Source organism: Canis aureus, chromosome 1 (assembly GCF_053574225.1).
Source record: "Canis aureus isolate CA01 chromosome 1, VMU_Caureus_v.1.0, whole genome shotgun sequence".
NCBI classification, from domain to species: Eukaryota; Metazoa; Chordata; class Mammalia; order Carnivora; family Canidae; genus Canis; species Canis aureus.
In genome coordinates, this window is record NC_135611.1 from 31240571 (window position 1) to 31267556 (window position 26986).

Consider the following 26986-nt stretch of genomic DNA (forward strand, 5'->3'; position numbering starts at 1 on the left):
GAGGTAGACAGCCCAAGGCTGGTACAGTGGCTCTAGAGGTAATCAAAGGACCAGGCTCCTTTCTCCTCTATCTTCCACAACATGTGGCTTTCAATCTATTGGTGCTGAAAGGTTGGAGGAATACTGCTCCTCTTCCAGCCTCCCATTCAGGGAGAAATGGGAGAAAGGAAGCCATGAGGGTTGGGGCTGGCTCCTATCTCAGCAATCTTCCTGGAGATTTCCACACTACTGCTCATGTCTCATTGGCCAAAACTGTGCCCTCTTACTACGGGGGAAACTGTGAGGTATAGTTTTGGATGGGTGCACTGCCAGCTTGAATCAATGTCAGGTGTTCCAATGGTAAAGGAGAGAACACATAGTCGAGTCCCAACAGGGTTTGCTAAGGAGCCCAAGTACTCTTTCATCTATTCTGATGTTTTATAGGATAGTTCGTGGTTTGTGTGTCTTTTTCATTAGATTTGAACCTCTCATCCACATTTTTTAAGATTCTTGTTTCCCTATACTTGGTGCATGCCTGTGAAAAGTTCTCACATCTCTCCATGTGTCGCATCACCTGAACTATACGTCAATACTTTATTCAGATTTTATTCAAAAGTCCTTAGGACACTGTCCAGAGCTGTTCTTCCATATGTCCTTTTAGATGGCACCAGCCACCGTGTCTGTGATGTTCTGTCTCCTGTCTGTTGGGTCCCCACATCCCACAGGCACCTTCTGGTCTTCACTGCTGTTCTGTTTGTACCCAGCAAAGCACTCAGCAGTTCTCTGAAAGGAGATCTACCTTATTATTAAAAAATGCGTGTAGAAACAAAAAGAAATAAGGTTCAAATGTTTACTTTACAATTGTTTTATTCAAAGCAAATTTTAAAACCTAATATTTTTTTTCTTTAAAAATGGGGATTTTAATAGCTTTATAATTAATTTTGATGTTGTTTACCTTCAACATAAATGATGTATATATTAAGTTAAAGTTTTCTGATATTCACGTACATTCTAATCTTGTTTAGGGAGCTATGAGATTTCATATTCAAAAGCCAACACCACTTTCCTAAAATTTAGAAGAAAAGATCCTTGTGCCCAATGTGGTAGATAATTGCTCCGAATGGTAAAAAGTCCTTTAGCCTTTGGCCAAATATCAGATCTTCATTTCTGGTTGTGTGAAAATAAATGTTTTGTTTTCTTCAGAGAACGGAAGAAGCCTTAATTCTTTAAGTTTGTTTTTGTCTCAAAGACATGTCTAAAATGGGCATCTAAAATTGTAATGTATAATAAACTTTTTGATAATTTGGACTGTGCAGTGCAACTTTTAGATGATATTTTTATACCAAAAAAAGATGACCATTGGCAGCTGCATTGTACGTAGGCCAAGAATCTCAGTATTATCCTCTCAGGTCCTTCTAATGAAGAGGACAAGACTTACTTTATTTAACCAACAAATTTAACAGGAGCCTAAGTACACGGCAGTCGAGGGGAGTGGGGGGAAGAGGTCACAAGAATAGGACATAAAAAATAAATACTTTACACACTTTTCTCCCAAGCCTAAAAGTATTAAAATTCTAACTGGAGAAGATTAGAAGGTAATTAGCCAACTCAATTCCTTATAAAAAATATAAAAACTCACAAACCAATTAATGCAAAAAATCTTTTTAATCTAAAAACTCATTTCCCAGGGCTAATAGCCAAGCCCTGCCAATTTGTATTAGTGTTATTTGACTAACAAGAGCTATTCAGTATTTTCTTCCAAGTAAGATAATATATAATAGATCCTGATAAACCTTTCTAAATGAGGACATGATACTGTAGGCAGTTCAAGGAAAAATAGCCATACCTTTTTCTTTGGTGTAACCAAAAGGATATCCAAAAGTTAGCAAATGTTGACATTTCAAGTGATAAGAAATTGTCAAATGGAAGTTTAAACTCTGGTAAAAACAGTCGTAAAAGGAAAATCTCCACCCACAGTTCTGTAGTGCAACTTTTCAAATTTAATTCTGAAGAATAAATTTTATTGAATAAGCAGGAAACAGCTTCCAGCAGTGTATTTTATTATGTGCTCCTCGTCCTCTCCTACCCTCTCGGTATGTGCACCCCATTGTTGCTATTCTTAAAGGCTTTAGCTGCTACTCAAGGAGGAAATTCATTTAAAAAATTACCCACGTGGCTAAAAGTCAAGCTAAAAGTTGTGTGCCTGTGGCTGCATAGCAGCAGGCTCCGAGTTACGGCGTTGCCACTTCCACATGTTTGTCATTTTCACAAAAAAGAAACAAAGCCTTTTTTCCCCAGAAAAAAGTACCTGAACCAATTAGTCATTTAGCCCTTTCCCATCATTTTGGGTTAATCACAACTTGGCTCAGCTGGAAAGCACACCGGTGCCCACACCTACGTGTCCTCTGCAGCAACACCAGCAAATCCACCACCTCTTTCTTAGAAGAGATGGTTCTTGCTCTCCCTTTGGGAACTAATTTCCCAAACTGTAACACTTTTAAAGCAATTACCACCTAGTCCATAAGACTCCATTACTCTACCCAGCTTAACTGTGTTTCCTTCTCCTATTTCTGTACATGCTGTTTGTATGTGTGTGTATTTTTTTAAACATAAAAAGTGTTCAAAATGCACACACACACACACACACACACCCAGCATTTAAGGGGGCGGTGGGGGGGAGGAAAACAAAAAATCTTCCCCAGGAAGCACTTTCAGAAGTTAAGCTTCTACTTGCTTTTAAGCCACAGGTGCCAGGTGGGTCCTAAATGATGCTCCCCTTCCGCTGCAGGGCTGGCGGTGCCTGGGCCCACAGCACAGATGCTGAGTGGGATCCAGGGGCAAGGATCCAGGGGCAAGGGTACCTGTCAGGCTTTTCTTAGAGCGATGTTGTGTGTGCCTCCCTCATGTAACCTGGGAGTCACACGCTTGGCCCTAGCTCTCTTCCCTCTGAGGACCTCCACGTTGTTCTGTTCCATGTGTGCCCTCTGCGCTGACTATCCCATCAGCAGGGCCAGGACCCTGTGCCTGCAGGGGGGTGGTGGGCTCCCCACCTAGTCCATTCATGGAACACCCCCTGGCGGTGCCCAGGGCCCCATGAGCCCGGCTATCTACAGGCTCCATGGCCTCCCCTTCGCCTTCTGAGATGACAGTCATGGGACTGCTCTGGATTCGGTTCCGCATGCTGTACCTGCTGCTGGCTGCAGAAGGTGGAGTTCGACTGCGCCCGTACCGGGGGCCAGAGAAGGACAGACTCCGAGGCATCAGGCCTTCGTTCTTGGCCCACTCCTCCTGGGCCCTTCTGTTCTTGCTGGGGGAGCAGCTTGACGGGCTCTCGGGAGTATCTGGCGAAGGCTCTGACCTTGACCTCTGGAATCTAGGGTCTGTGTTCTTTAGCATCTCAGCTGCAGACATGCGGGCGCTGGTGTCCGAGCGGCTCCCCTTTTTTAGCAGCAGAGCTTTGAAGTTGTCACTGCTGGTGCTGCTCTTCCGGACACTTCTCTGAATTGACCCCACTTGCTTGGGGGAAGCCAGGCTGGGGGCCGCACCGGTGGGCGTCACCGGAGGGGAGGGAGAATGATTTCGGGAGTGATCGTCATCTGAATCCTTCCGGCCCAGGACTTTCCTCTTGGATCTGAGAGGCAGTAACATTAAGATAACGGTTAATTCCCAGTGGGCTGCAGCATGTCAGGCACCACCACGCTGCTTTTTGCTGCGTTCTCAGGTCACCATTTATTAAGAGTTACTTTAGGGGCACCTGGGTGGCTCAGGTCATGATCCCAGGGAATGAGCTCCGTGTCATCAAGCTCCCTGCTCAGTGGGGAGTTTGCTTCTGCCTCTCCCCCCACCCCAGCTTGTGCGTGTGTGTATGTGTGTGTGTGTGTGTGTGTGTGCATTCCCTCTCTCTCTCTAATAAATAAAATCTTTTTTTAAAAAAAGAGAATTACTTTAATAATTCATTGTATTATCGTGTGAGCCTCTGACCCAGCTACAGGAATTATTAACCAACAGCCATCTTTCTTCTATTCACTCTCACTGGATTATTTTGAAACAAATCTCAGACATCACATTAATTTATTTTGGTGAGGATCACTTCAAAAGTTTGTAATAATTGCCATATTGTATCTAACTCTCCTATACTGGACTGATCCTGAGATCATTTGCCTGTGCTGGCCAGCCTTTCTGCTATTCTTTCTTCTCTTGCTTGGTTCTAGCCCTTGAACACGGCTAATAGATAAGCCAGCCCCCAGAATATCCACTATCCTGAGGCAGGCTCCCACCTCAGGTTCTAGAAGGACTCTACAACCCTGCATTCTTAGTCATTCTAGAGTTTGACATAAAACCAGTCTTCCTTGGCGCTTACGGGATCTTATGTCAACTCCTCCAAATCCAGTTTTCCAGAAAACAAGAGTGAACCTTCCATACCACATGCAGTTGCTGGACTTCAGAAAACCTTCAATTGATCAAGAGATTCTGAGGAATGTGGGTGGACTGTGAAAGAGGAGGGGCCTTTAAGGAAAGTAAAATGTTTTCTGAATGTGTTTCTTGTCCTCATTCTGTTCCATGTGTTTTGTACTGAGAATGGCTCAGAGGTAATAAAGCAGATGAGCCACGGGGCCCCTTGCTGGTCTCTTCATGATAACAACTCAATCTGCATGGAATCTCTCTGCTGAGTGCAGGTGCTCTAAGGAAACTTGGTACATTTAATAAAATAAAGACATGGGTATATCTCTTTGTTTGCTATAAAATTCTAAATATGCAGTAGGGAAGGGTAAAGAGGATGCTATTGTATATACAGATAAAGAACTGAATTTGAGCATTACCAACTTCTAGCTGTGTAACCCTGGGCAAGCTACTCATCTATACTGCAACATAGCTTTCACACTTGCAAAATAGGGGTGAGAATATTAACCTCACAGGTTTGTGAGGATTCAATGAGATAAACCACCTCTGTACACAGACCTGGGTTAAATTCCACACTAAGCTTCCTTGCTCTGTGACCTTGGGCAAGTTAAAGTTTCTGATCCAATTTCCTAGCTGGAAAGGGAAATAACAGTAGAGAGCTCATAGTTTATCAATAAAGATGAATGCAAATAACAGCCATAATGTGTCAGGCATGGAGGATGTGCTTAATAAAACTTTGAGTGTCATTTAGGGAAATATAATTCTTCCTTCCGGGCTTCAGTGCTATTTTGACCTGGCCTGCACAGCAAGGCACGGGGGAGGGGTGGGGTGTGGGGAAGGGCCCCTGATGGCTGCCCTGCTCTGGTGCCTAATTTTTTGTTTGGTTTTTGAAAGGTGAGGGTGCGCTGAGACAGCCTTTAACTGTGGATTTCGAATTAAGAGAGGAGATGGGAATTTATAAGTTTTGTTGTTTCTCAAGAGCAACTGCCCCCCAAAATGAGAATTAAATGTAAACATTATGAATTCTCTGCATATACGTATGTATATATGTGTATATACACACACATATACTCTGTGTGTGTATTTCTAAAGAAAATGGCTATAAAAAGTGCTCAAACAGTTAACACTAGCTTGAAAACTAATTACTTCAATAAATATAAAAATTTCACACCTCAACTGGTGTTCTACATTTTCCATCTGGCTTTAAATCTGAAGTGAATTAATTTGCATCATAAAATTTGAAGGCTGTGGTTCAGTTTAGATACTCTTTCTTTTAAATTATTAGCTTAGCTGCCGGAGAATAAAATAAAATAAAATAAAGCCCTAAAAATCACAGCCTTCAGATGGATTTTGTTATGTCTGCTAATACATTATCGATGCTAAAACAAAAATTAGCAGGTGTCCTTACTCTCTTTGCAATCCACACCCTACTTGGCCTTTATTTCTATCATGTGTACACAGAATATAGTAGTAGTAGTAGTAGTAGTAGTAGTAGTAATAATAATAATAATAATAATAATAATAATATAGACTGGCTGATTTCCACATCTGCAGTAGATAAAATTCACTAGTAGGAGGAACCACAGATTTTTCAGTGCCTTAAGAAGGTTGCCAAAGTAAAATAGGGCATATTTTTCGGAAAAGCACTTAGTAACTTGGCCCCATGACAACTGGGCTCCTCACTGAGACCAAGTATTTAGTACACAGAGCAACTAGCAATGCATCTTCTCTCTGGACTGCTACTATAAATATGCCTACTTGTTTAACAATCCAGTGTGTTCCAAACTAAATGAAAAACGTGACGTCTTGGAAGAATTTCCTAATAGTTGAATTCCAATTGGTTTCATTTAATTCTGAAAACTATTTATTGAGTGCTTATTATGTGTCTAGCATGGTTAGAGTTAGAAACATCTGTGTAAACTTCTAGAAATGCCACTAAAGTTGGTTTCAAAGGATGTAGCATTTTTCCTTTTACTCTTTTGAGAAATAATTTCATAAGCAGCCACCTTCTTATTTCTAATAAAATCAAAGAAACCAACCAGTCAATGTTCAAGAGGCAATCTTTAGGGTCTTTTAGGATATTATACCAATATTAGAGCCAAGAGGTGAAGAACAAAATTCTTGACAAACACCTAATTCCCCATCTTGGTTCCTCCCTCCATTCCCCAACCCCACGTTAGATATTTATGTGCTCCATGGGAGATTTCAAATCAGGACAGCCCTATGCTTTTCATCTCACGCTACCGTCTTTTCAGTTAGATTCCAAGAATTGGGAAAAGAGTCCTGACACAAGGTTATTACATAGATGATCAAATGATTTTACAGAGTTCTTTGTTTCAGGAAGGAAAAAAGGGATCGCGAGTCAGCGTCGTAGAAGGTGTTGGCAACATAAGGACATTCATAAGAATTATCTAAAAATACTGTGGTAAAGAAGTCGAGAAGGAAGCATAGGGTTTATATAGTAGCATTGTGGTTGAAAGTCCTTGTACATATACAATCTCATCTATTCTTACAATGACACTGTTATGACTACACAGCTGTTTACAACCAGAAAGAAGGCAATATATATAGTTTTCATGCTAAATCATATTCACTCTCTGAGGTAACCACAGGTAAAAAATGTTCAGGCAGTTATTTTGAAAAATTTATCCTACATTTTTTTAAAACCCAACAATTTCTGATGCCAGTAGATGGCACTAATGGTCTAGACTACTCAAAAACAAATTTCATTCCTTCCACTTCTGCTTTGAAAAGATTGTACTCTTGTATTGAAACACTTTAAGTAGCCAGAGAAAACTGCATTAGAAAAATCCTGATATATCCTGATATTTTAAAAATATATTAATAATAATAATAAAAACGCCCTGAGGTAAAGAGGTCCCCAAGAGCTTGTCTGCGCATCTTACGTCCACAAAACACAGTGTTGCTCATCCTGGCCTGGATCATCGGTTGCTCTAATCCAGTTCTTGTAAATACTCTGTCATATGACTGACACGTTGCATTTCTTGCCAGCAAGTGCAGCGCTGAGCAGAAGGCGCCGCATCGAGTCTCCGTCCCCCCTCCCCCCAACATCACCATAAAAATCAGTGGGACAAAGTAAACCAGAAACAGGGAATCAGAGGAAATAAAAATATAGAAACACACTCAAAAAATAAATAATTGAGTTAATGGGTGACAGAAAAAAATCCAAGGAGGGCAAATTGAGAAAGCATTTAGAAAGGCAGACTCGTAAAGATGATCAAAATTAAGGAGAAGGGGTTTGGGGTACCTGTGAATAGCTGCAAAAAGGTCTTCTGTGGTCCGGGGTCTACTGGGGGTCATCACCTCATCACTCCCTTCTTCCCTGGGGAAGTCACAGGCCTCCGAGGAAGAGCCGGCTGCGTCAGGCTCTGGCAGCCCAGCTAGAGGGAAGCAAGCAGACAAACACAGGACGCGCTAGTGACTTGAATTTGTCTTCAGCCAGGCTTCCCAAAATGCTGTCCCTGCCGTTCCTGATAATGTAAGAACCACAGGACAGGCAGTCGGGTCCGTAGTTTGAACTTTTTATTTTGATAACGATAGCCAAAGCTCCTTCTTTTCTGTTGAAGTCTAGAACTCCTACTGAGTCTCTCTTAAATTTTGTTGGAACATTTCTCTGTAGCTCTCCAGAAGGGAGGTTACTCACTGCTATTTAATACCCCGTCTGCCGCAGACCACCCTACCCCTCTATTTTCTGACATTCAGTAAGCAAGATCCCTAGATCTAGGTTTTTGTTTTTGTTTTTTTTTAATTTCATAAAATGCCAAGTTGGTACCCCAAGTGTGAAGCAGCAGGGCAGCAGCCCACATGCTGCCGGCTTTCCCGGGAACAGGCACCAGCCCCATCTTCTGCCTCTGCTGTACGGTCCAGGGGACCGAGAGAGAAAGGCATACTCACGCCGTCCGTCCTGGAGAGGCAGGCAGCTCTCCACGTCGCCTGCACTGGTCCCGGCACCTGGCTCCTCCTGCTTGGGGGCTGGCTGCACGTCGGGCTGCACCATGGGGACGTCGGCTTTCACTCCACCCGGGGCCGGGGCCGCGGCTCCTGCGGCTCCTGCGGCTCCTCCCCCGAGCACGGCGCTGCCAGAGCCCGGCTCATCAGGACCAGCGCTGGCTCTACCACTCTCGGCTGCCTCGCCCCGCCTGGGGCCGGGTGATGCTCCGCTCGCGGGCTCTGCGGGCTCCGCTGTGAGATCTCTCTGCGGAGGTGGCACCACGAGAAACAGTTTGGGCTTCTTGGAAATGGGGGGTGGCTTCCTGCTGGGTGAAGGGCCGGGGGGCTCCTGGAGCGGGGCGGGCCGGGCGCCGGGCCCAGCCTCTGCCTCCCTGGCACCGCCCGGGCTGCGGCTCGGGGGACCATGCTCGGCTGCACCGTCCCGGTGACCCTGACTCGAGCTCTTGGCAGGAGGCGGCGGCGAGCTTGTCACAGAGGCAGGCTGGCTTTCACTCTCCATTTCATTTATGCTATTTCGGGATTTCAAGAAAGCAGATGGCTTTAAATGATACTGGGGAACGACCGGAGTTAGTTTTTCCTGAGATACTTGTTCATATAACAGTGCTTGCTCGGTTCCTGAGTTCTTTTTCACGGGCCTCAACTGTACCATCTGCAACGTTTCAGTGGTTATCAGGGGCATGGGGGGCCTACCGCCTTCCTCCTTGTTACAAGGCTGCCGGAAGCCCTCCCGGGAGCACTCGGGCTGGCCAGGTTTTTTGAAAGAAGGCCTGGCATCTTTCATCAATGTAGGGTCCAGGGGTGGGGCAGGCGGGGGAGCTGAGGAGAGCAGGGCAGCGGGGGGCAGTGGCAGGGAAGCAGATGCACCCAGAGTAAGGGGGCTGAGTGCCCTGGGGGAAGGAGGGAGGCACCCGCTGGCAGGGGCAGAGAAGGGAGTGAGAACTTCCGGTGGTGGAGGGGGGAAGAGGGGAGACTGAGGCAGAGAGCCGTCAGGGGAATCTACTAAAGGTGGGGGAGGAGGAAGCAAAGGAGACTTGTCAGCAGGACACGGTGAGGGGAGAGAAAGGAGAGAAGCACCGGCAGTGGGGGAGGCCAGCACCGAGTCCAGCTTCTTCATTGTCCCGCTTCCTTCCGTGGAAGTATTGGAAGACAGAGACGTGGACGATGAGGAGATGGATACTGAACATATCAGAGAGGACTTCCTTTCTGGCACCTTGGGCTTGGTCTTCCCCTTCCCATTTGCTGGTGACACTGATTTTAAAAACACAGGCACAGGGGTGAGTGCTGTGGGTGTATTCGACTGGCTGGAATACCCACTGGATGGAGAAGTGACTCTGTGGGACTTCTCTGGCGACGTGATCTTTGGTTTGACTGAGCCACCAGGCACTTGGGTCCTGGATCCCTCCTGGACGTGGTGGACTGGCCCATTTCCAGCCGGCGCCCCACTGCTGGCTGAGCAGCCCCCGCCAGGGGGCCCGGGGTCTTCCTGCATGCCTGTGTAGTCAATGTAGTAACCCCAAGGGTCTGTGTACTCAGACTTGACGCTGCTCGTGTCACTCTGCGACGGCGTGGCCCCGCACAGGGAGTAGACGTTGGGGGTGGTGGCCGAGGTCATGCTGCTGCCCGCACTCACCGTGCTCTGGCTGCGGGAGCGAGGCAGCCAGGGCTCTTCAAAGTCGCTGCAGGGGCTCTGGGAGGGCGAGCTGCCGCCCTTGCCCGGGAGGTTCAGCTGCAGCGAGTGCTGCAGCGAGGCGATCAGGCTCTCGTTCAGCGCCTGCCCATTGGACTGGACACCCTTCTTGGGAATCCTGCGCAGGGAGTCAGTCCGAGAGGGTGGCAGAGGCGGCTTCTTCGCTTTCTTCAAAGAGATGTTTCGAGAAAGGGACTTGTCATGGTAATGTGACCGGTCCCCTTGGTTTTTCTGAGCTCTTCCATCAAAAACATTGACCACACTGTGCCTGGGGTTCCCAAAGCCATCACTATTGTACTGGTTTCCAGATCCCTGTCCCGGATCGGGGTGCACAGATGTGTAGTAGCCATCATGCTCCTCTGAATACAGGGATCTGGCATCATCTTTGGTGGATGTTTGGTCCAAGCTGCAGCTGCTCACATTACTTCCGGGAGTGGAGTAACCAGGCGTTGTCAAATGAGCCTTCAGTGGGCATGCTTGCCCGTTACCGGGGGCACTATATTCCCAGGGCTCCGAGCTGCTGGGCCCCGTGCCTCCTGAATAACTGGACTCACTCTTGCCATCCACATCCTGGGCGTGGGCCGGAGAACTCAGGTTGTTTTTACAGTTATAGCTCATGGCTTGGGACCCATTCTCCCGATTTGCTGAAGTATTTAGAGAAACCACTGAATCACAGAGGGACAATAGCATGGTTGCACTGGAGGTGTGGGGATCTAAGGCCTGTGAAAGAATGCTGGGGTGACCCTCTGTCCAGTTGCCACTGGGAGACTGATGATCATCTTTACTAGTATGCCTGGAGAGGAGGTGGTCTCTAGATTTTATCTTTGAGTATGAAGAGGAGCTGGTGATTTTACTGTCCAGCTGTCCTGAACTCTGAGCAGTGTGAATAATAATAATCTCTGAAGAGGAAGAGAGTGTGGCATTTGGGATGATGCTGGTGGAGTAAGTGGCATGAGGAGAGACCACACACGCTGGGCTGATCACATTCTCAAAATGCCTCAGCTCCTGGGACTTGGGTCTCAAAAGCATTCCAGTCCTTGAGGCACCTCCCAAATGTCCTGAATTTTCATCTACTTGTGGGTGACCACTCTGGTAGGGATAAGTGCCATCCAGGTCTTCTGCAGGGCTCAGGGCACCCAATCGTGACTCGAGGGACTGAACACTCACCCTCGCTCCAGAACGTGGGAGACTGTGGAAGCCAGCATCATTGTTGAGGCGAGAAGGGAACACAATACCTGCAGAATCACTCAACACAGACATGTTCCCGGAGGAGCCTGAGAAGTGGCTCATCTGGGCAGCAATGCCTTGCCCCTTCTGTGCCCTGATTCTTCTCATTGAAGGGGGTACAACTTTCACTTCCTCAGTCTGACAGCTGGAGTCCCTGGTTTCTGAGCGCTGCCCAGCAGAGCAATAGCTATCAAGCCTTCCCAGTGTGGAGCAGTGGTCTGGGGTGTACAACGAGTGACCACCACCATCATCTTGGCCAGTGACTGATGCTGGAGATAAAGCAGAAAGAGATTTGTTATCTCAAAATATCTTAGTTCATCACCTGTACCCTCACCCCCTTCTAATTCTGCTGTACTTAAAAAATATATATATTTTTTTCTATTTGATCTAGTTTCTTTTCTCCTATAGGTATCTAGGTGAGAGTTTAAATAGTCATACCGATAGCTCCTAAGGTAAAAACCCTTATTATGAATTTCATGTCCTTCTACTGATTTGTACTTCAAATCCTCCCATAGATGAAGTGCTACATATGGAATTCTCAGTTACTCTCTTTGAGATCAAGGCTGAGTGCTCTGTGGAAGATTTTCTTTTCAAATAATCTCCTTTTGGTAAAGATTTCAAGATGGCCTGTCACCCACCTGGTGACTACCAGAGCATCTGTCAAGCTGAGACTGTCTTTCCCAAAGTAGGGCTCAACAGTAGGGCTACAGAGATACCATTTACAAGGGATATTGGTATAAAACAGTGTTAAGTGCATTAATTTTTTTCATGTCAGAAGGAAATCGTAAGAAAAAAATGATTTACAGGCCCATCTGTGTTTCAAACATTTCATTATCCATCTCAAACCATTGTCATCTGTCAGTGACATTCAAAATCCAAGAACAATCTGTTGTGTTCTAGTGGGGAAAAAGCAGCAGGAACCGATCCAGTGAGCATTTCCTCAAATTAGGGTTATTCATTTCTTGGAGCTTACAACCAAACTGAGAATAGGTATGTTTAAAGAAAGAAGAGAAAAAGCATAAAAAGGGCCAAATGGAGAGGAAAATGAGAAAAAAAACCTTAAGTGTAGATAGCAGTTAGATTTCAAGCTATCTAGAAAGGAACAGAATCTCAAAAAGAAGAAAAAATCATGAAACCAACAACTTTATGAAAGTGTACAGAGAGAGAAAAAAAATCAATTCATGCATAAACATAACTAATGCATAAACACACTAAATTTTGAAAAACAACAGCAAAACCAGTTTTTCTCTATGTTGTCTCATAAACCTAAAAAAAAAAGAAATCTCAAGCATGCACTTTGGTGAGCAATGCAAGCTGAGTGCCTGCCGGCATCAATGTTCACCGGGGCAAGCACACTGGTGGTGATGGGATTCCTGAGAACTCCCTCCCTACCCCACATCAATTAACCTGTCCCTGACTGGATATAAAGCCTTTCGTTCATCTGAATAGCAAAGGATATTGCAAATACAGCAGTGATGGTCTTGTATGAACCACAAAGGAGATGTCATCCTACGAGAATAAAGTGTAAAGCCCATTCCTTCATTTTCGATGATGGAGAATATTTTTATACTTGTATTTTTAGCAAAGAGGATCTCTTTCCTTCCTCTACCCTCTGCCAGGCACACTCACTGAAGACACACACACACACACACACAGATACACACACATACACACACACACACACATCACAAGGTTTTCCCTTCAGGAAGAGAGGAAGTGGCCAATAGGCAGGAGCAGGAGAAAAATCCACTTTGAGGAAAGAAAACAAAAGATGAAGTTTTTGCCACTTGGTATTTTAGGAGGGAAATTGGCTTGTATGGCTGTATCAGTTTGCACCAGTTTGGCTCCAAATATTCAAGATACCTAATTCTACTCAACAATGGATTTTAATAGCTTTTTCTTTCAAAACTGCATAACATCTCATGCAACTTTTGCATGAGATCAGTGGTAGATTTTTAACTACCATAAAAGATGTATTGATTCTTTTAGGTAACAATTTTGAATGTGAAACCATCCTAGAATTCTCAAAATGGAAATATAGCCATTTCTTCACCATTTATAGCTCAATACAACTTTCTTATTAAAATCATGTTTTTCTAAAGACCCTTAAAAATACATGTGAAATGCAACTCACATTATCAACCATCATAGGGACCACTGAAGTTCTATTTCAAAAATAGATCCTCTAATATTTTTCTTTTCTTAAGATTTTATTTATTGATTTGAGAGAGAATGAGAGACGGTGGGGGAGCGGCACGAGGTGGAAGAGAGACAGAGGGAGAAGCAGGGAGAAGCAGACTCCCTGCTTGGGGAGCCCTACTCCAGGCTCGATCCTGGGACTCTGGGATCATGACCTGAGCTAAGGGCAGATGCTTAACCAACTGAGCCATCCAGGTGTCCCTAATATTTTCATAGTACAAAAAGTGTCACATATTATAGGACACAGATGAATACTATCTTGACTAGAATTAAGTAACAGAAACAGACTATAAAAAGAGATCTGCGAACAAATATAGACCTCTTAGGTGTTGCTAAAAATCTTTTTTTTTAAAGATTTATTTATTTATTCATGAGACACACACACACACACACACACACACACACACAGATATACGCAGAGGAAGAAGCAGGCTCCATGCAGGAAGCCCGATGTGGGACTCGATCCCAGGACTCTGGGATCATGTCTTGAGCTAGAGGCGGACGCTCAACTGCTGAGCCAACCTACAGTGTTGCTAAAAATCTTGATGGGGGCAGCCCTGGTGGCTCAGCGGTTTGGCACTGCCTTCAGTCCAGGGCATGATCCTGGAGATCTGGGATCGAGTCCCACGTCGGGCTCCCTGCATGGAGCCTGCTTCTCCCTCTGCCTGTGTCTCTGTCTCTCTCTCTCTCTGTGTGTCTCTCATGAATAAATAAATAAAATCTTAAAAAAAATCTTGATGGGATTTATCTGATTTTGCAAAATAATATAAAGAAAGAATTATATACTTTTTTTTACTTATTACACAATACCACAAGGGATTCCAATTAAAAAATATATGTAATCAAAGATGATAGAGATCTACAGTTTAGTTAATTTAAGGTGTAACACAATGATTTTTAAAAAGTCATGTCTGGTCTTATGTTCTTAATGCTTAGTACAACCTATCAATAGTTATTCAGAAGATGATTCCCTTAAACAAAGCTTTTTTTGCTTGAGGAATGCACAGTGTTCCAGGAACTATTCAGTAACCAAATATAATTATATAACAACAAAATGATACTATCTGATTCTAGAGGATGAAAACTTGTGATGGGTTGTTCAAATACATTTCTATATATGTTTAAGATAATAAGAGTAAAGAAAAAATTAGAAATTCTGTCTGATTTGGGATGGCTGGGTGGCTCAGCAGTTGAGTGTCTGCCTTTGGCTCAGGGCATGATCCTGGGGTCCTGGGACCAAGGCCCACATTGGGCTCCCCAGGAGGCTGCTTCCCCTCTGCTTCTGTCTCTGCCTCTTTTTTTTTTTTTTTAACTTTTTTTATTTATTTATGATAGGCACACAGTGAGAGAGAGAGAGAGGCAGAGACACAGGCAGAGGGAGAAGCAGACTCCCTGCACCGGGAGCCCGATGTGGGACTCGATCCCGGATATCCAGGACCGCGCCCTGGGCCAAAGGCAGGCGCCAAACCGCTGCGCCACCCAGGGATCCCTCTGCCTCTGTCTCTTTGTCTCCCATGAATAAATAAACAAACAAATAAACAAAATCTTAAAAAAAAATAAATTTTGTCTGATTCATTTAAATGGAAGGCAACAAATTATTACCTATAAAATACTTGAAACGGTAAATAGAAAACCTTGACTTCAAAGTATTCTAAAGTGGCTTACCTCTAGAGTCCCCTATTTATGGATTTTGAAGTGAAAAGTCGTATAGATTTAAATTAAGCACAATCACAACTCTCTAATTCTGGAAGAATCTCTGGTTAGATTTTTTAAAAATCCAAATCCCCAGCAACTTGGGCAGTTGTCTAGTGAATAGCAAGTGTCTTTCCCAGTGACTGGTTTTTTTTCAGATAATCATTTCTCTTTTCATCTGATTTGTTTGACTCAGCTATACTTTCCCATGCTTCACAACTAGAATAGACTAATTTTTAAGGAAAATACCAAGTGTCTATTTTTGAGAATCATTAGTTAGGTAGCTTTGAAATACCAGGCACCTTATAAGTACAAAACATTGGGGAGGAAGGGCAAGATCAACTACAAGTCATAAAGTGAATGAAGAAAAATATATGATCCAAATTTTCTGCTAAATGATACTATATTTAAATGTTATTTTCCCTTACTCTATCAATCCTTAAAACTACAGTTGTTATTTGTCTTTTTTTTTTAAACTAGCTCTAACTTATCTCAGTTGACCACCAGCGAGGATCCAGGTCATGTCACTGACTATGAAATGACATCAACCATCTCATGTTTGGCAACAATCACAATGCAAAGATATGGGGAAGCTATTTACTTTCTTCCAGCATTACTGGGGTTTCTGTGTTAAATGTAAAAGAGAAATGAACATGGGCCCCAGGGACTCAATCATTGATTTTAAAAATAAAATTATAGAAGACATGATTTACCTAGCTGCTTAGACCTTCTAGTAAGGTCAAAGAGGCACCTGAGTTATTGGCTTCATACTGATTGGTTTAGTAATAAAAATGATAAAAGTGCGTATCTCTGAGGTTCTAGAAATTATATTACATTATGTACACATATATAGTAGAGGGGAGACAGAGAGAAAGAGAGAGAGAATTCATATTGAATATTTGTGTGTATACATATCTTTACCTGGGCCAAACTATCCTTACTCTTTGCACAAAGCTATCCACAACCTGCCTATTTGATTGTACAGCCACTAAAATACAGACTACCTTGAAACATCAACCTTTTTATCTTACAAAGGGTCTGTCTTTATAAAGTCACTCACTCCTTTAAAGAACGTTCCCTAAAGATCAGTTAAAATATAAACATTACCTGAGTGCTGTAAGAAATTAGCCCATTAAGCACCTACTGAACATAAGAGTAGGTACTAGTTTCTCACATTAGTTAGCTATCACCTAAAGGAGGGGAAAAAAAATAGAGTCTGACAGAATGAGATCCAAGAGAACTGGCCCAGATCTGGAAGCAGATGCAAGCGCATGAACCAGACAAATTTCATAAATCCTGTGGATGCAGGCTTGCCTTTGTTTGTGATAAAACCCTGTTATGAAATAAGATGGGCACCCATACGTCATCTGGGTCACTGGAATGATCTAGAGCAAAAGCTAAGAGTCCCTATTCTTGTCCCATTGTGGCTTCATTCTGGAAGGTGGAGCATACGTACTGCAGAACAGGATGGCAGGAAAAGAGAGAATATGGGTAAAGAAGAGTTAGCCTTCCATTACTGATACATGGCTTTTAAGCAGGGGTATTGGGAAAAAAACACAGAGGTACAATGTCTTTAGCACCCGGATGTTGCAATGCTACCTCAATGTGCTGTAACAGACCACCATAGCTAGGAAAAATTCATTTTGACTGAAAGATGGCTGAGCAAGTTCAGAAATAATTATTCTGAATTTCTAGACCCTCAATAGTAAATGTAAGTAAAAACATCGGGTGAAAGTAGCTATAAGGAAATAAGTCCATTAGTTCACTGAAGAGAAAGAAGCAAATTTCAAAACAGGTACTAGTAAGTTCCCTACAATAATTATAAAAGCAGCTATTAAGTTAACATATGGTAAACACTACCTGACATCAAGTGCTTCACCTGTATAAATTCATTATATCCTCCCAACAACCTTATGAGATATGTTCCGTTAGCATCACCAACCACATTATTTGAATGAGGAAAGCAGACTCAGAGAGGTAAAGTAACCAGCCTAAGGCCACCCAGAGAGTAAGTGGCAGAGCTAGGATTCAAATCCAAGCAGCCTGGTGTCAGAGTGCCTGGCCCTGACCCAGTATGCTCTGCTGCCTCTGTAGACATTCCTGATGGGCCCATTAAAAACCAGAGAGAGGAAGTGAATATAGAAAGAAAGGACTATCCAAAGCTTATATAAAGATAAGCAGAAATAATATGGATAAGTGAATTATGAAGTAAATAACCCTCTCTACTAGATTAAAATAAAAGGACGGGGTGTCTTTTTTTCTATTTTTATCACAGGTTGAAAAGTACTGACCAAAAAACCTATGAAATTGTTTCTTTGGAAGTTCCATTAAGGCACTATCCAACATAAATGACTATTTCCTATTGTACTGAAATTTACTAATCATCCCACACTGCTGTCTCTTTGATGACAAAATGCCACCAACACTGTCAGTATGACTAATGAAGTCCATATTTACAATCTGAAGTCCTAGAATGAGTTTTCAGTTTTATGAAAAATTAAGATCTAAATGAAGGGTAAATGTCATTGTGGAAATATCCAATGTGCAAGGTTCACAGAGATGATGACATTACTGAAAATTTCCATCACCCCAGTTAACAGTTTTCATATAGGCTCTTTGTGTCACCTTCTCACCAAAATTCAACAAATCATCTTCATGAGATGTTAAGACTTGTATCCAGTGCCTCACTCAGGAGAGAAGCCGTTCCTCTGGGGACACCAAACGGCTATCAGAATGTATTGATCTCATAAGCACGATGATGAGGTTAGAGTAGTAATGCTGAGCAGTAATGTGGGGCGACAAAATACAGTTCTGATGAGCCATACCTAGCTCCTTCTGTATGTTGTCAGGGACTCCTGTAATAGTCTTTCTCCTTTTGACTTTCTTCGGTCGTCTTACCAGAGTGTCTGTGTAAATTAGAGACCGCCGAAGACTGGCCTGGCGATCGAAATTCTCCCCTAATATAGAGTAGTAGAACAAGCAAAGCAATGTTATTTTCAAGCAAGCCGACACCATGCACTTTCTTCCAGAAGCTTGTTGTAAAATGATCAGAAGGTATTAATAATGATGTTAGCCAGTCATATGATGATGAATAAATGCTGAAGGGCAAAAATAGGAAGGAAAGCACATTATCATCATAAGGCTGTTTTTCTTTTTTCCATTTCCAATGTGTGTCCTTCCAAAGGAAACACCTTGATCTCATTTGCAAACGAGGTGGAGTAACAAGTGCAAATCTGTTAATAACACACTTGAACAGTGATTCTGTGCTATTTTAAAAATTGGGTCATTTTGGAAGTGTTTTACATAGACTCTCTGGTCACTGAAATCACTCTTTATATCAGTGTACATAGGATGGAAATGGGCATATTGTGTTCATTTGGTTATCTCTAGAGAGCAATATAATGTCTTATCCTATGTGATGATACAAATAGCTTAATCAAGAATTCTTGGATGAAGAGCTTTTTCTTTCAGTCAGGGTGGATGATAATTTGGACAGGCTGTAGTAATTGCTGTGGTGTGAGATACAACTATAATGACCAATAAAAAGCCTTATAATGATAAAGTACTTTTACCACAATGAGACCCAGTAGCACTGCTGTTGTTAAAGCTGAATTGCCTTCTCTGTTTCATAATCACCTTTTACAATTGCTCTTAATTCAGACATTTCCGATAATTTTGCAATCAAACCTAGAATGCTACGTCTACAGGACTTTTTTATCTCTAGATTGTGAGCTTGTGTGACTAACACACCAATGGGATACCATAAAATAATATAGTATCAGTTATTGATTGGTCTGCTTTAAATTATTTGTGAGTTTAATAAAGAAAGTTTTATAGCACTATCTTTGTTAAATGGTTATTCTGCTTAAAAAGAGATTTTAAAAATACATAGGTACACAAATTATATACTTCCATCATTCTTATGTTGTAAAAAAAAAAAAAGTATAAAAACATTCACTCTTTTTAGCAATACTGACACATGTTCAAAGTAAATATGTTGTAAATCAGTGAACTCTATATTTAAATAGGAAAATCTAAACAGAAGATAAAAGACCTGAATAATCAAAACACATTTCACCTATGAAGGAACAAGCATAAATAAATGCTTTCAACTTTGAAAATGCTTGCAACTTTGTTCCTAATGGAGAAAACTAGAAATGACTGAGAGAAGACAGTGTAACACCAGAAGGTACCATCACTGTGATAAATACATCACTCTGTGCAATAGCATATATGGTGCTTCTAAGGGGCAAGTCATGACTTCCATGGTTCATTAGTTTCCTGCAGCAGAGGAAGACAATTTCCTTGTATCAAGGCATTAAGAACAGACAAAACATTAATAGTTGCATTTAGTCTCTAGTTTTGCTTCCTAAAAAACAAAACAGAAACAAAAGATAAACCACCCAAACTCCAAGGAAATTGAGAAAACATAAGAATGGCGTCTAAGACAAATGTCATTAAAGGCATCATCAAACTCTCCATCTTGCATCATGACCCAAGAAGTCTGTCCTCTTGGTGGACTACACATTTCTTGATGGCGGTACCATGATTTACAGAACTTAGCAACCCTGTGTCACTCAGCTTGATGCCTGACACAAAGTAGGTATTTAATAAATACCTGTTGAGAGGAATTGAATCACTTCCCTTCATTGAAAAACAGCCTTAGTCATGGTTACCACTTAGAAATAAACTTTGGCTAACTCAGATTAGTACAAAGCAAGTTTGTCAAAACTGTTGAAGCAGGTTTACCCACTCTATTTATTTCCAGGTGGAAGACTTGTTATTCCACAGGGCAGAATATGAAACCTATGCATATATACATTTCATTTGAAACATTTTTTTTCCTCTTCAACTCCCAGAACAGGATGAGTCCCTACAGGACTATGACTAAAGGGATTAAATTGATTTTCAGGCTGGCAGCTCATTGTGCTAATGTTCTACCTCTATGCCTGGCCAGCTTTGCCCTGGATGTGAAATAGTATATTTATTGACATTTCTTTTCCCTACCGAACCGACTAAGAAATCAAACTAGAGTGTCAGTGTTCATCCAAATAAGTGAACATATGACAATTCTCTATAGGAAGCTACACTTTAGTCTCAAAGTTTTCTAGGGCCTCAGAAATATAATATTTAAAGAACAGGAAGCTATATAACCCATGTCAGTTTGCTAAGTGAAGAGTTTAAATGTAATGCTTCTTTATATCACAATATCAGAAAAATTCATCTCTATAGGAAACATATGTGTATGTATGTGAACACATGGACCAGAACACAGATCAATAAATATATAATTAGGCATTATATTTAATTATTACACTTCTGAAAGTGTTAATCACTCAATTAAAAGTAAATTGCACTTCAAGATAACTCATATTGCTCACTTCATTATTGTTTGCCTTCCCTATGTGGCATTTGAAGGACTCTTTTAAACTCTGTGTAATTCATATCCATTTAGTAGTCATTAACAGGAGAAAATTACAGCTCAAAGAAATGGCACTGTCTACTGTTGTTAGAACACATTTCATTGCAAATAATTCTTTACTTCTAAAGCTATAGGTACTCTGTTTTACATTTTCTAACTTCAGGATAATGCATTTATCCTAATTCCATTAAGGACTGTCATATTTCATAGCACAGTCTTATTATATTACTTCTGAGGCATTTAATCATATATAATGTAATTATGTTTCTGCTGCATTTAATCAATCAAAAAATGTAATGCGTTTTCTGATAGAAGATATGTGTCCACATATTCCATAGAGCAATAAACACACTTTATTATGAAACATGGCTATTTATAAAAATAATCTTAAAAAGATATGATATAGGTGTATGAGAATCACATTCAGGAAGATCAGCAATGTTATCTGCCAAGAAAGTGGAATAAAATACTATGCTATTCCTTTAGGGTTAAGTACAGTCAATGTGGAAAAATGTACATGGAATTTAAAATAATTCATGCACTTATTTACTAAATTTCCCTGGAATTCAAAATAAGTGTAATTTTTATTCTAAATGTGATTTTTAAAACATCTGTAAGGTTTAAAAAAAAATCTTCATTAACTATCAAAATCTACAACCTTTCTAACAGCAGTCAACAGCAGTAGCAGTGGCTTCAGAAGTACAGCAAGGGTGCTGTGGTTTTTCATCCTAATTTCTTATGAAAATTCATTCTTATTGGTCACCTAGTTTTTTAGGTTCTGGCCCAAGAGGCCATGCTTTGTATGGACTGATTATCAATGATAATTATGAGTAATCTGCTTCACTTGAACACTCTGTCCAATGTTAACTCTTAACCCATCTTATTTTTTTACTTGGTATGCCCCTCCCCACCCCAAACCACTGACCTATCTTCTTTGTGGGCTATGGAACTGATAAAGCAGGACAATTTTGATTTTTAATCTTTAACAACTCCTCTAAGTTTGCGAAGTATTGCCTTTGAGCTTTACGTAACTTGCTATTTGTCCCCTTAAATATCACAGATGGTTAAAATCTAAGCAAAAAATTCTAAAAGAACTTGAATTTCATGTTTGGCAATATTCATACTCCAACTTAATATAACATATTCTAAAAATTTTATATTCAGAAGGAAGTGATTTTTATTTGAAGATTGTAGAATTCAAATAATGGGGATCAAAATATAATTTTACCATCCTATTAACTTTAAAACAATATTTTTATAATTTTTACTGTTAATTCACTTGATATTCTTACTTTAAGCAATGTTTCCCTTTTTCTTTTTTTTTTTAATTTATTTTTTATTGGTGTTCAATTTGTTTCCCTTTTTCTACTTAAGACAAAAAGGTAAGAAAATCAATCATTTGGAAATATCACAAAACTGCTATTTTCTCACTTTCATAAATACAACATAAAACAGCCCTTTAGAAAAGAAACATCATTCTTTTCTTACCCAGGACCATGTTTAGAAAATGTTTTCAAAAAAGTAATTTAATGAAACTCCCCACCACACACACTTTTGATGATTTCCATGATATCAACCTTTGGTAACACAACCAAGAGATATTTCATGTGCATGCACATATGTAAGTTTTAGTATTTCTTTCAAAGAGCAGGAAGCTGGACTACAGCTATTTTTATCTTTGATGTATAAATGAAATGCTAAGAGCATATAACAAACAAAAGCCCAAGTCATTCTCCCAAGTACATTTAGAAACCTAGCTGCATAGCAAAGCATACCAGTTATGTTAATGGCAACCACATCAGCCTGGACTGTCTGGGCTTGCTGTCGCATCTTCTCTTCTGGTGTTGGCAAAGGAAGTGACTTGGTCCAGTTTGTTTGAGTATTAAGGTCAGAGAAGTCACTTGAGGTTGGCGTTTTAGGTCTCCTGATGGAAATAAGTCTTTCTTCTTCTGATGAAGAAACAGAACACTGCAGGGAAAAAAGTAAGAAGACAGTGTGTAAATAGCTGGCAGAAACATTTAAAAGTACATTTCTTATTTAGAAAAAAAAAAAAAAGGATTTAAAGCAAGCTCCCTACTCCCCCGCAAAAGGTCACATTTAGGAAAGAAGCAGTGATTTGCAAGAAAACTGCTCTTTATCATCTAGATCATGACCTGTTATACATATGATTCGCACAGTGGCCTTAATCTCTAAACCATGAGGACTGAAAAGGGTTTTGCTGACCCACAATATCTTTTCCGTTCTTCCTGTTTTTTCTATATTTATTATGGTCAGAAAGCTTATGGATTTAGTTTACCACCAGAAGCCTAGAAAAACATCATGGCTGTGGCCAGCGGTTTACATTTTTATTAAAATTTTGTTTGCTCAAAGTAATTTCTAGCCTCAATCTTATTTCTCTAAGGCACTGACCTCAACATTTCTGACATGATAAGCTACTGTTACTCAACTATGTGTGCTCTTCTGAAACCATTTACACGGGAAAAATCAGTGTGAAATTGTTAAATTCTAAGAAGCTGACTGAAGCTCTGCTCTGAGGCTTATCAGAATTCCATGAAAACATTTCTAGCAGTGTCTGTTTTGATACAGATTAACATCCTAACTGGAGAGCTCTTCTTCAATACCTTTCTTCCCATAACATCTTAAAAAGCATAAGCAAGAAAGTTGTTTTGGCAAGCATTTTATAATGGACTTTATTTAAGAATAAAGAGTCAATGAACCTTTCCAAGGGAACATCTGTGTAACCAGCACCCAAATCAGTTTAACATTCCCCTCCCAAAAACACAGAACCCCAAGCAAGGGTAACTACTCTCCTGACTTGTAACCTATGGCTTTATTTGCCAATATTTGTCCCAAAGAGAATTGTGATGTATGTTCTCTTTTATAACTTACTTCTTTCATTCAATATTATGTTTGCAAGAATTCATCTATCTTTCAAAAGCAGGCATTGATGATACCTTTCTGGATTTAATGCAAGTTTCTAAGAGGACACTGGTAAGATTGTTACAGAAATGCATTTGTTAGAAATTTCAACCACTTAGAAGAACACTGTCATCACTCTTTATTGCTATTGGGTTCAGCTTACTGCAAAATATCTATATCTATTCTACAACTACCGGCCCTCCACAGATTTGAAAAAGACTAGAGAAGAACCAAGAAAAATAGTTTGGTGTTTGGCATAGGGTCTAGACCAAGAATCCAAAGACTGGAGTCAATTCACTTTATACCTGCCAGACAAGTGATCTTCAGACGTTTCCTGAACCTAATTTTCCTTTGCTGTAAAATGGGATTATACATTTACTTCCTGAATCCCCCAAAGAGCTACTCTTAAGACCTAATGAGATAATATCTATGAAAATGTCTGACTGGGAATGAAGGTGGTGGCCATAATAATGGGACTTTTGGAAAAGAAAATCATGAATTGACAAGCACCCAAGTTTCTCTTTTATTGCAAAGACACTACCAATAATAAAGGTGTTGTGGAAATAGTACAAAATAAAACATTATTAAACATCTCTGTTTTTGACTTTATATTCTTGATACATAAAACATGTAATATGATATTGTTTCTTCTCCACCTAAGGAAAATGTGAAATAATATTTGTAATTAAACTGACAAATAAATATATTCAACTTATGACAAGCATGTTATAGACATCTGATTGTGATACTCAATTATACCATGTCCATTCATGTTTGATCCACTTCTGGGAAAATGGTTATGATTCCTACAGATCCTTGAAAGACAATCAAGGGAATTTTGTGGTCAACATGGCAGCTAAGCCATAGTAATATAAATAATTTCCAGCCTTTTTGCACTTGTAACACTCTTATTAAATTTGACTTATATATTCTCTATCCTTAAGATGCGGACCCATACACACTTACACTCTCTCTCACACACACACACACACACACACACACAAGTAAATTAAAACCAATTTCATATGAGTATTTCGTGAGTTTCTGATGTTGCTGATTGAAATTCAATTTAGTAAATTAGAAGGTTACTCCAATTTTTTGATGTACAGATAGAAATAATTTTTCTTGTAATTCAAGTAATCTTGAAATATGACACAAACCTTGAAGGCCACATGAAGCAAATCCTAACCAAACAGGTTTACCAGCAAGAAAAGTAAAGCTATAGCTTGACAGAGAATAAATAGCATGGTGACACCCTGCAGAGCAGGGTTCCCTTTACTATGTGACTTCTTCCAAGGGAGCTGGTGAAGCACTGTTCACAGTTTGTGTGCATTGCAATGGCACTCATCAGCGGTAGTAACCTACTTTGCTTTTAGTTGGCTGATAGTGTCAGGATTGATAACTAACACAATGAAATAATACTACAGTTTAGCCTTGTTGCCATGGAATAATCACCAGGGATAGCTCCAGCATGACAACTTTCAAAGGTAATCTATTTTATTAAGTGTTCCCTTCATTTGCAAGAACATTTCCCAAGCATGCCACAGAATAAACTATATGCAAATGTGACTACTATGCAGTGCTACAACTTACTAAGAAAAATTAAAACCAGGATTATTCTAATGACTTCTAGAATAATCTGACTCCTATCCCTCCTAGCATTTGTAAATACAGCAAAGGGCACAGGAAAAACCTCCTGCATCTCAATGGCAGAACACATCATAATTACTCCATTAAGATAGATACTGTACTGCTCTGAAAGATTACATTTGCCTCTTAACTGGTCCCCAGCTTCTGTCTACCCTCCTGTTCCAACAGTCTATTTCTCAATACAGAGGCCAGAGGGATCTTTTTAAAATTTATGTCAGATCATGTTGCTCCTCTGCTCAACCCCATCAATACCTTACTATGACCTACAAGACCCTATGTGGTCTGCCAACAGCCCACTGCTATCTTCTGAACTAAATTACTATTCATTCCACCCCTTATTCTATTCCAGCTGTACCACCCTTTCCATGCACTTTCTTGTATGTATCATGCACACTCCTGCCTCAGGGCCTTTGCAATTGCTGCTCCCATTGTCTGACATGCTCTTTCCTGAGACATCTACATCTTATTTTTCTTTGGGTGTTTATTCAAGAGTCCCCTTCTTGTTGAGGTCTTAGCTGTTCAGCATCCCTAAAACTTCAACTCCTCCCCTCTCTGCTTTTTCTCTTTAGTACATTTCACAAGCATATATGTATTTTAGTTATTTATCTTATTTCTCCCATGAGAACATAAATTCCAGAAGCTTTAAATCAGAATCACATAGAACCTTGGCAGAATTTTAGCTAAATAACTGATTGCTATGTGTCTCACTCTGGGATGCAGACTTTATAGAAATTGGTTATCTCATTTTAATCTTTATAGCATTAGCCTCATTTTATATATAAGAAAATGGAGTAAAGTTAAATGGAGTAAAGTACTTTTGGGAAGTATACATGTGGACAACTGGGACTAGAACCCAGACATAACCCCAGAGTCTCTGCTGTAAAATAACAACCTGGCAATATTTGCAATAAGTTACTAGGTTGTCTTATCTAAAGATTAAATCTCCATTTTTAGCTCTTATTCAAGAACAAACCTTTCGAAAATCTATAGAGCCAAAAGTGTGGTGTAATGGGAGGGGCAGTACACACTGGAGTATAACACTAAGTAATCAGCATCTTGGCTCTGTCATTTACTAGTTGTAGGTTTTGAGCATAACTCAAAGTGCTCAAAAAAGAGTAACTCAAATAGCTTCAACCATGCTTCATATTAATGGAATCCCTTGATATGAAGTGAATTATTTGTTTATACCTTGGTTTCAGAACTTAAATGCAGTTTTTAAGTCTGTCTGTTGGTCAATGATGTTCGCCATACCCCTACCTTAGTCCTGGAAGGAATAGAAAGTCACAAATGAAACAAGAAGCCATAATTCCTTGTGCCAGAATACTGAATTTAGAAAGGGAGACCACCGACCACAACAACAGTGGTCTTGTAGATTTTGGATGCTGTAAGCCTGCACTTCAGAGACTCATAAGTCCTGTCTGGAAATCAAACAAGCTCCCACCAGATGGACAGAGGAGCCTGGAATATGGTCTCTTTGGCAGCTGGCCAACTTACCAAAAAGTGGGCTTAACTGCGAATCACAGACTAGCCAAGGCTTTTTTAAAAAATCTGCTATGCTCTTAAAAATTAGAAACTGGAATTATAACCAGACCTAAATTTAGCATTAATTTAGTAATCATTACATGAAAATACAGAACAGATGAAACTATATAGAGCATTATTTAAGAGGATGTCAACATATTATATATATTCCATCCCTTTTTGCAGGACACTTTCTCAGTTTTCGGTGTTTTTCTTTCCAGAATTAAATCTCTCTTGGGTTGACTCTTGGTTTTCAAGATTTTAGATGGTTTTATAAGGTGTCAAAACTTCTACAGTGTTTTTTGGCTATATGCTCC

At 40.6% G+C, this 26986-nt stretch overlaps 1 protein-coding gene across 6 annotated transcripts in view; it reads right to left on the reverse strand.

Moving 5' to 3' along the window:
* Positions 1 to 828: 828 nt before the first annotated feature.
* The window catches only part of NHSL1 (NHS like 1), a 151169-nt gene continuing 125011 nt past the window's right edge, over positions 829 to 26986 (reverse strand). For 5 of the 6 annotated variants that reach the window (XM_077894510.1, XM_077894477.1, XM_077894490.1 and 2 more), the window contains 5 exons: positions 22355 to 22547; positions 17983 to 18114; positions 8296 to 11535; positions 7649 to 7781; positions 829 to 3610 (listed from right to left, as the gene is read on the reverse strand). In XM_077894510.1, coding sequence (XP_077750636.1) covers positions 2911 to 3610; positions 7649 to 7781; positions 8296 to 11535; positions 17983 to 18114; positions 22355 to 22547 — 4398 coding nt within the window. In that variant the 3' untranslated portion in view covers positions 829 to 2910. The remainder of the gene's footprint in view (positions 3611 to 7648; positions 7782 to 8295; positions 11536 to 17982; positions 18115 to 22354; positions 22548 to 26986) is intronic. The other variant, XM_077894494.1, reaches the window with a different exon arrangement.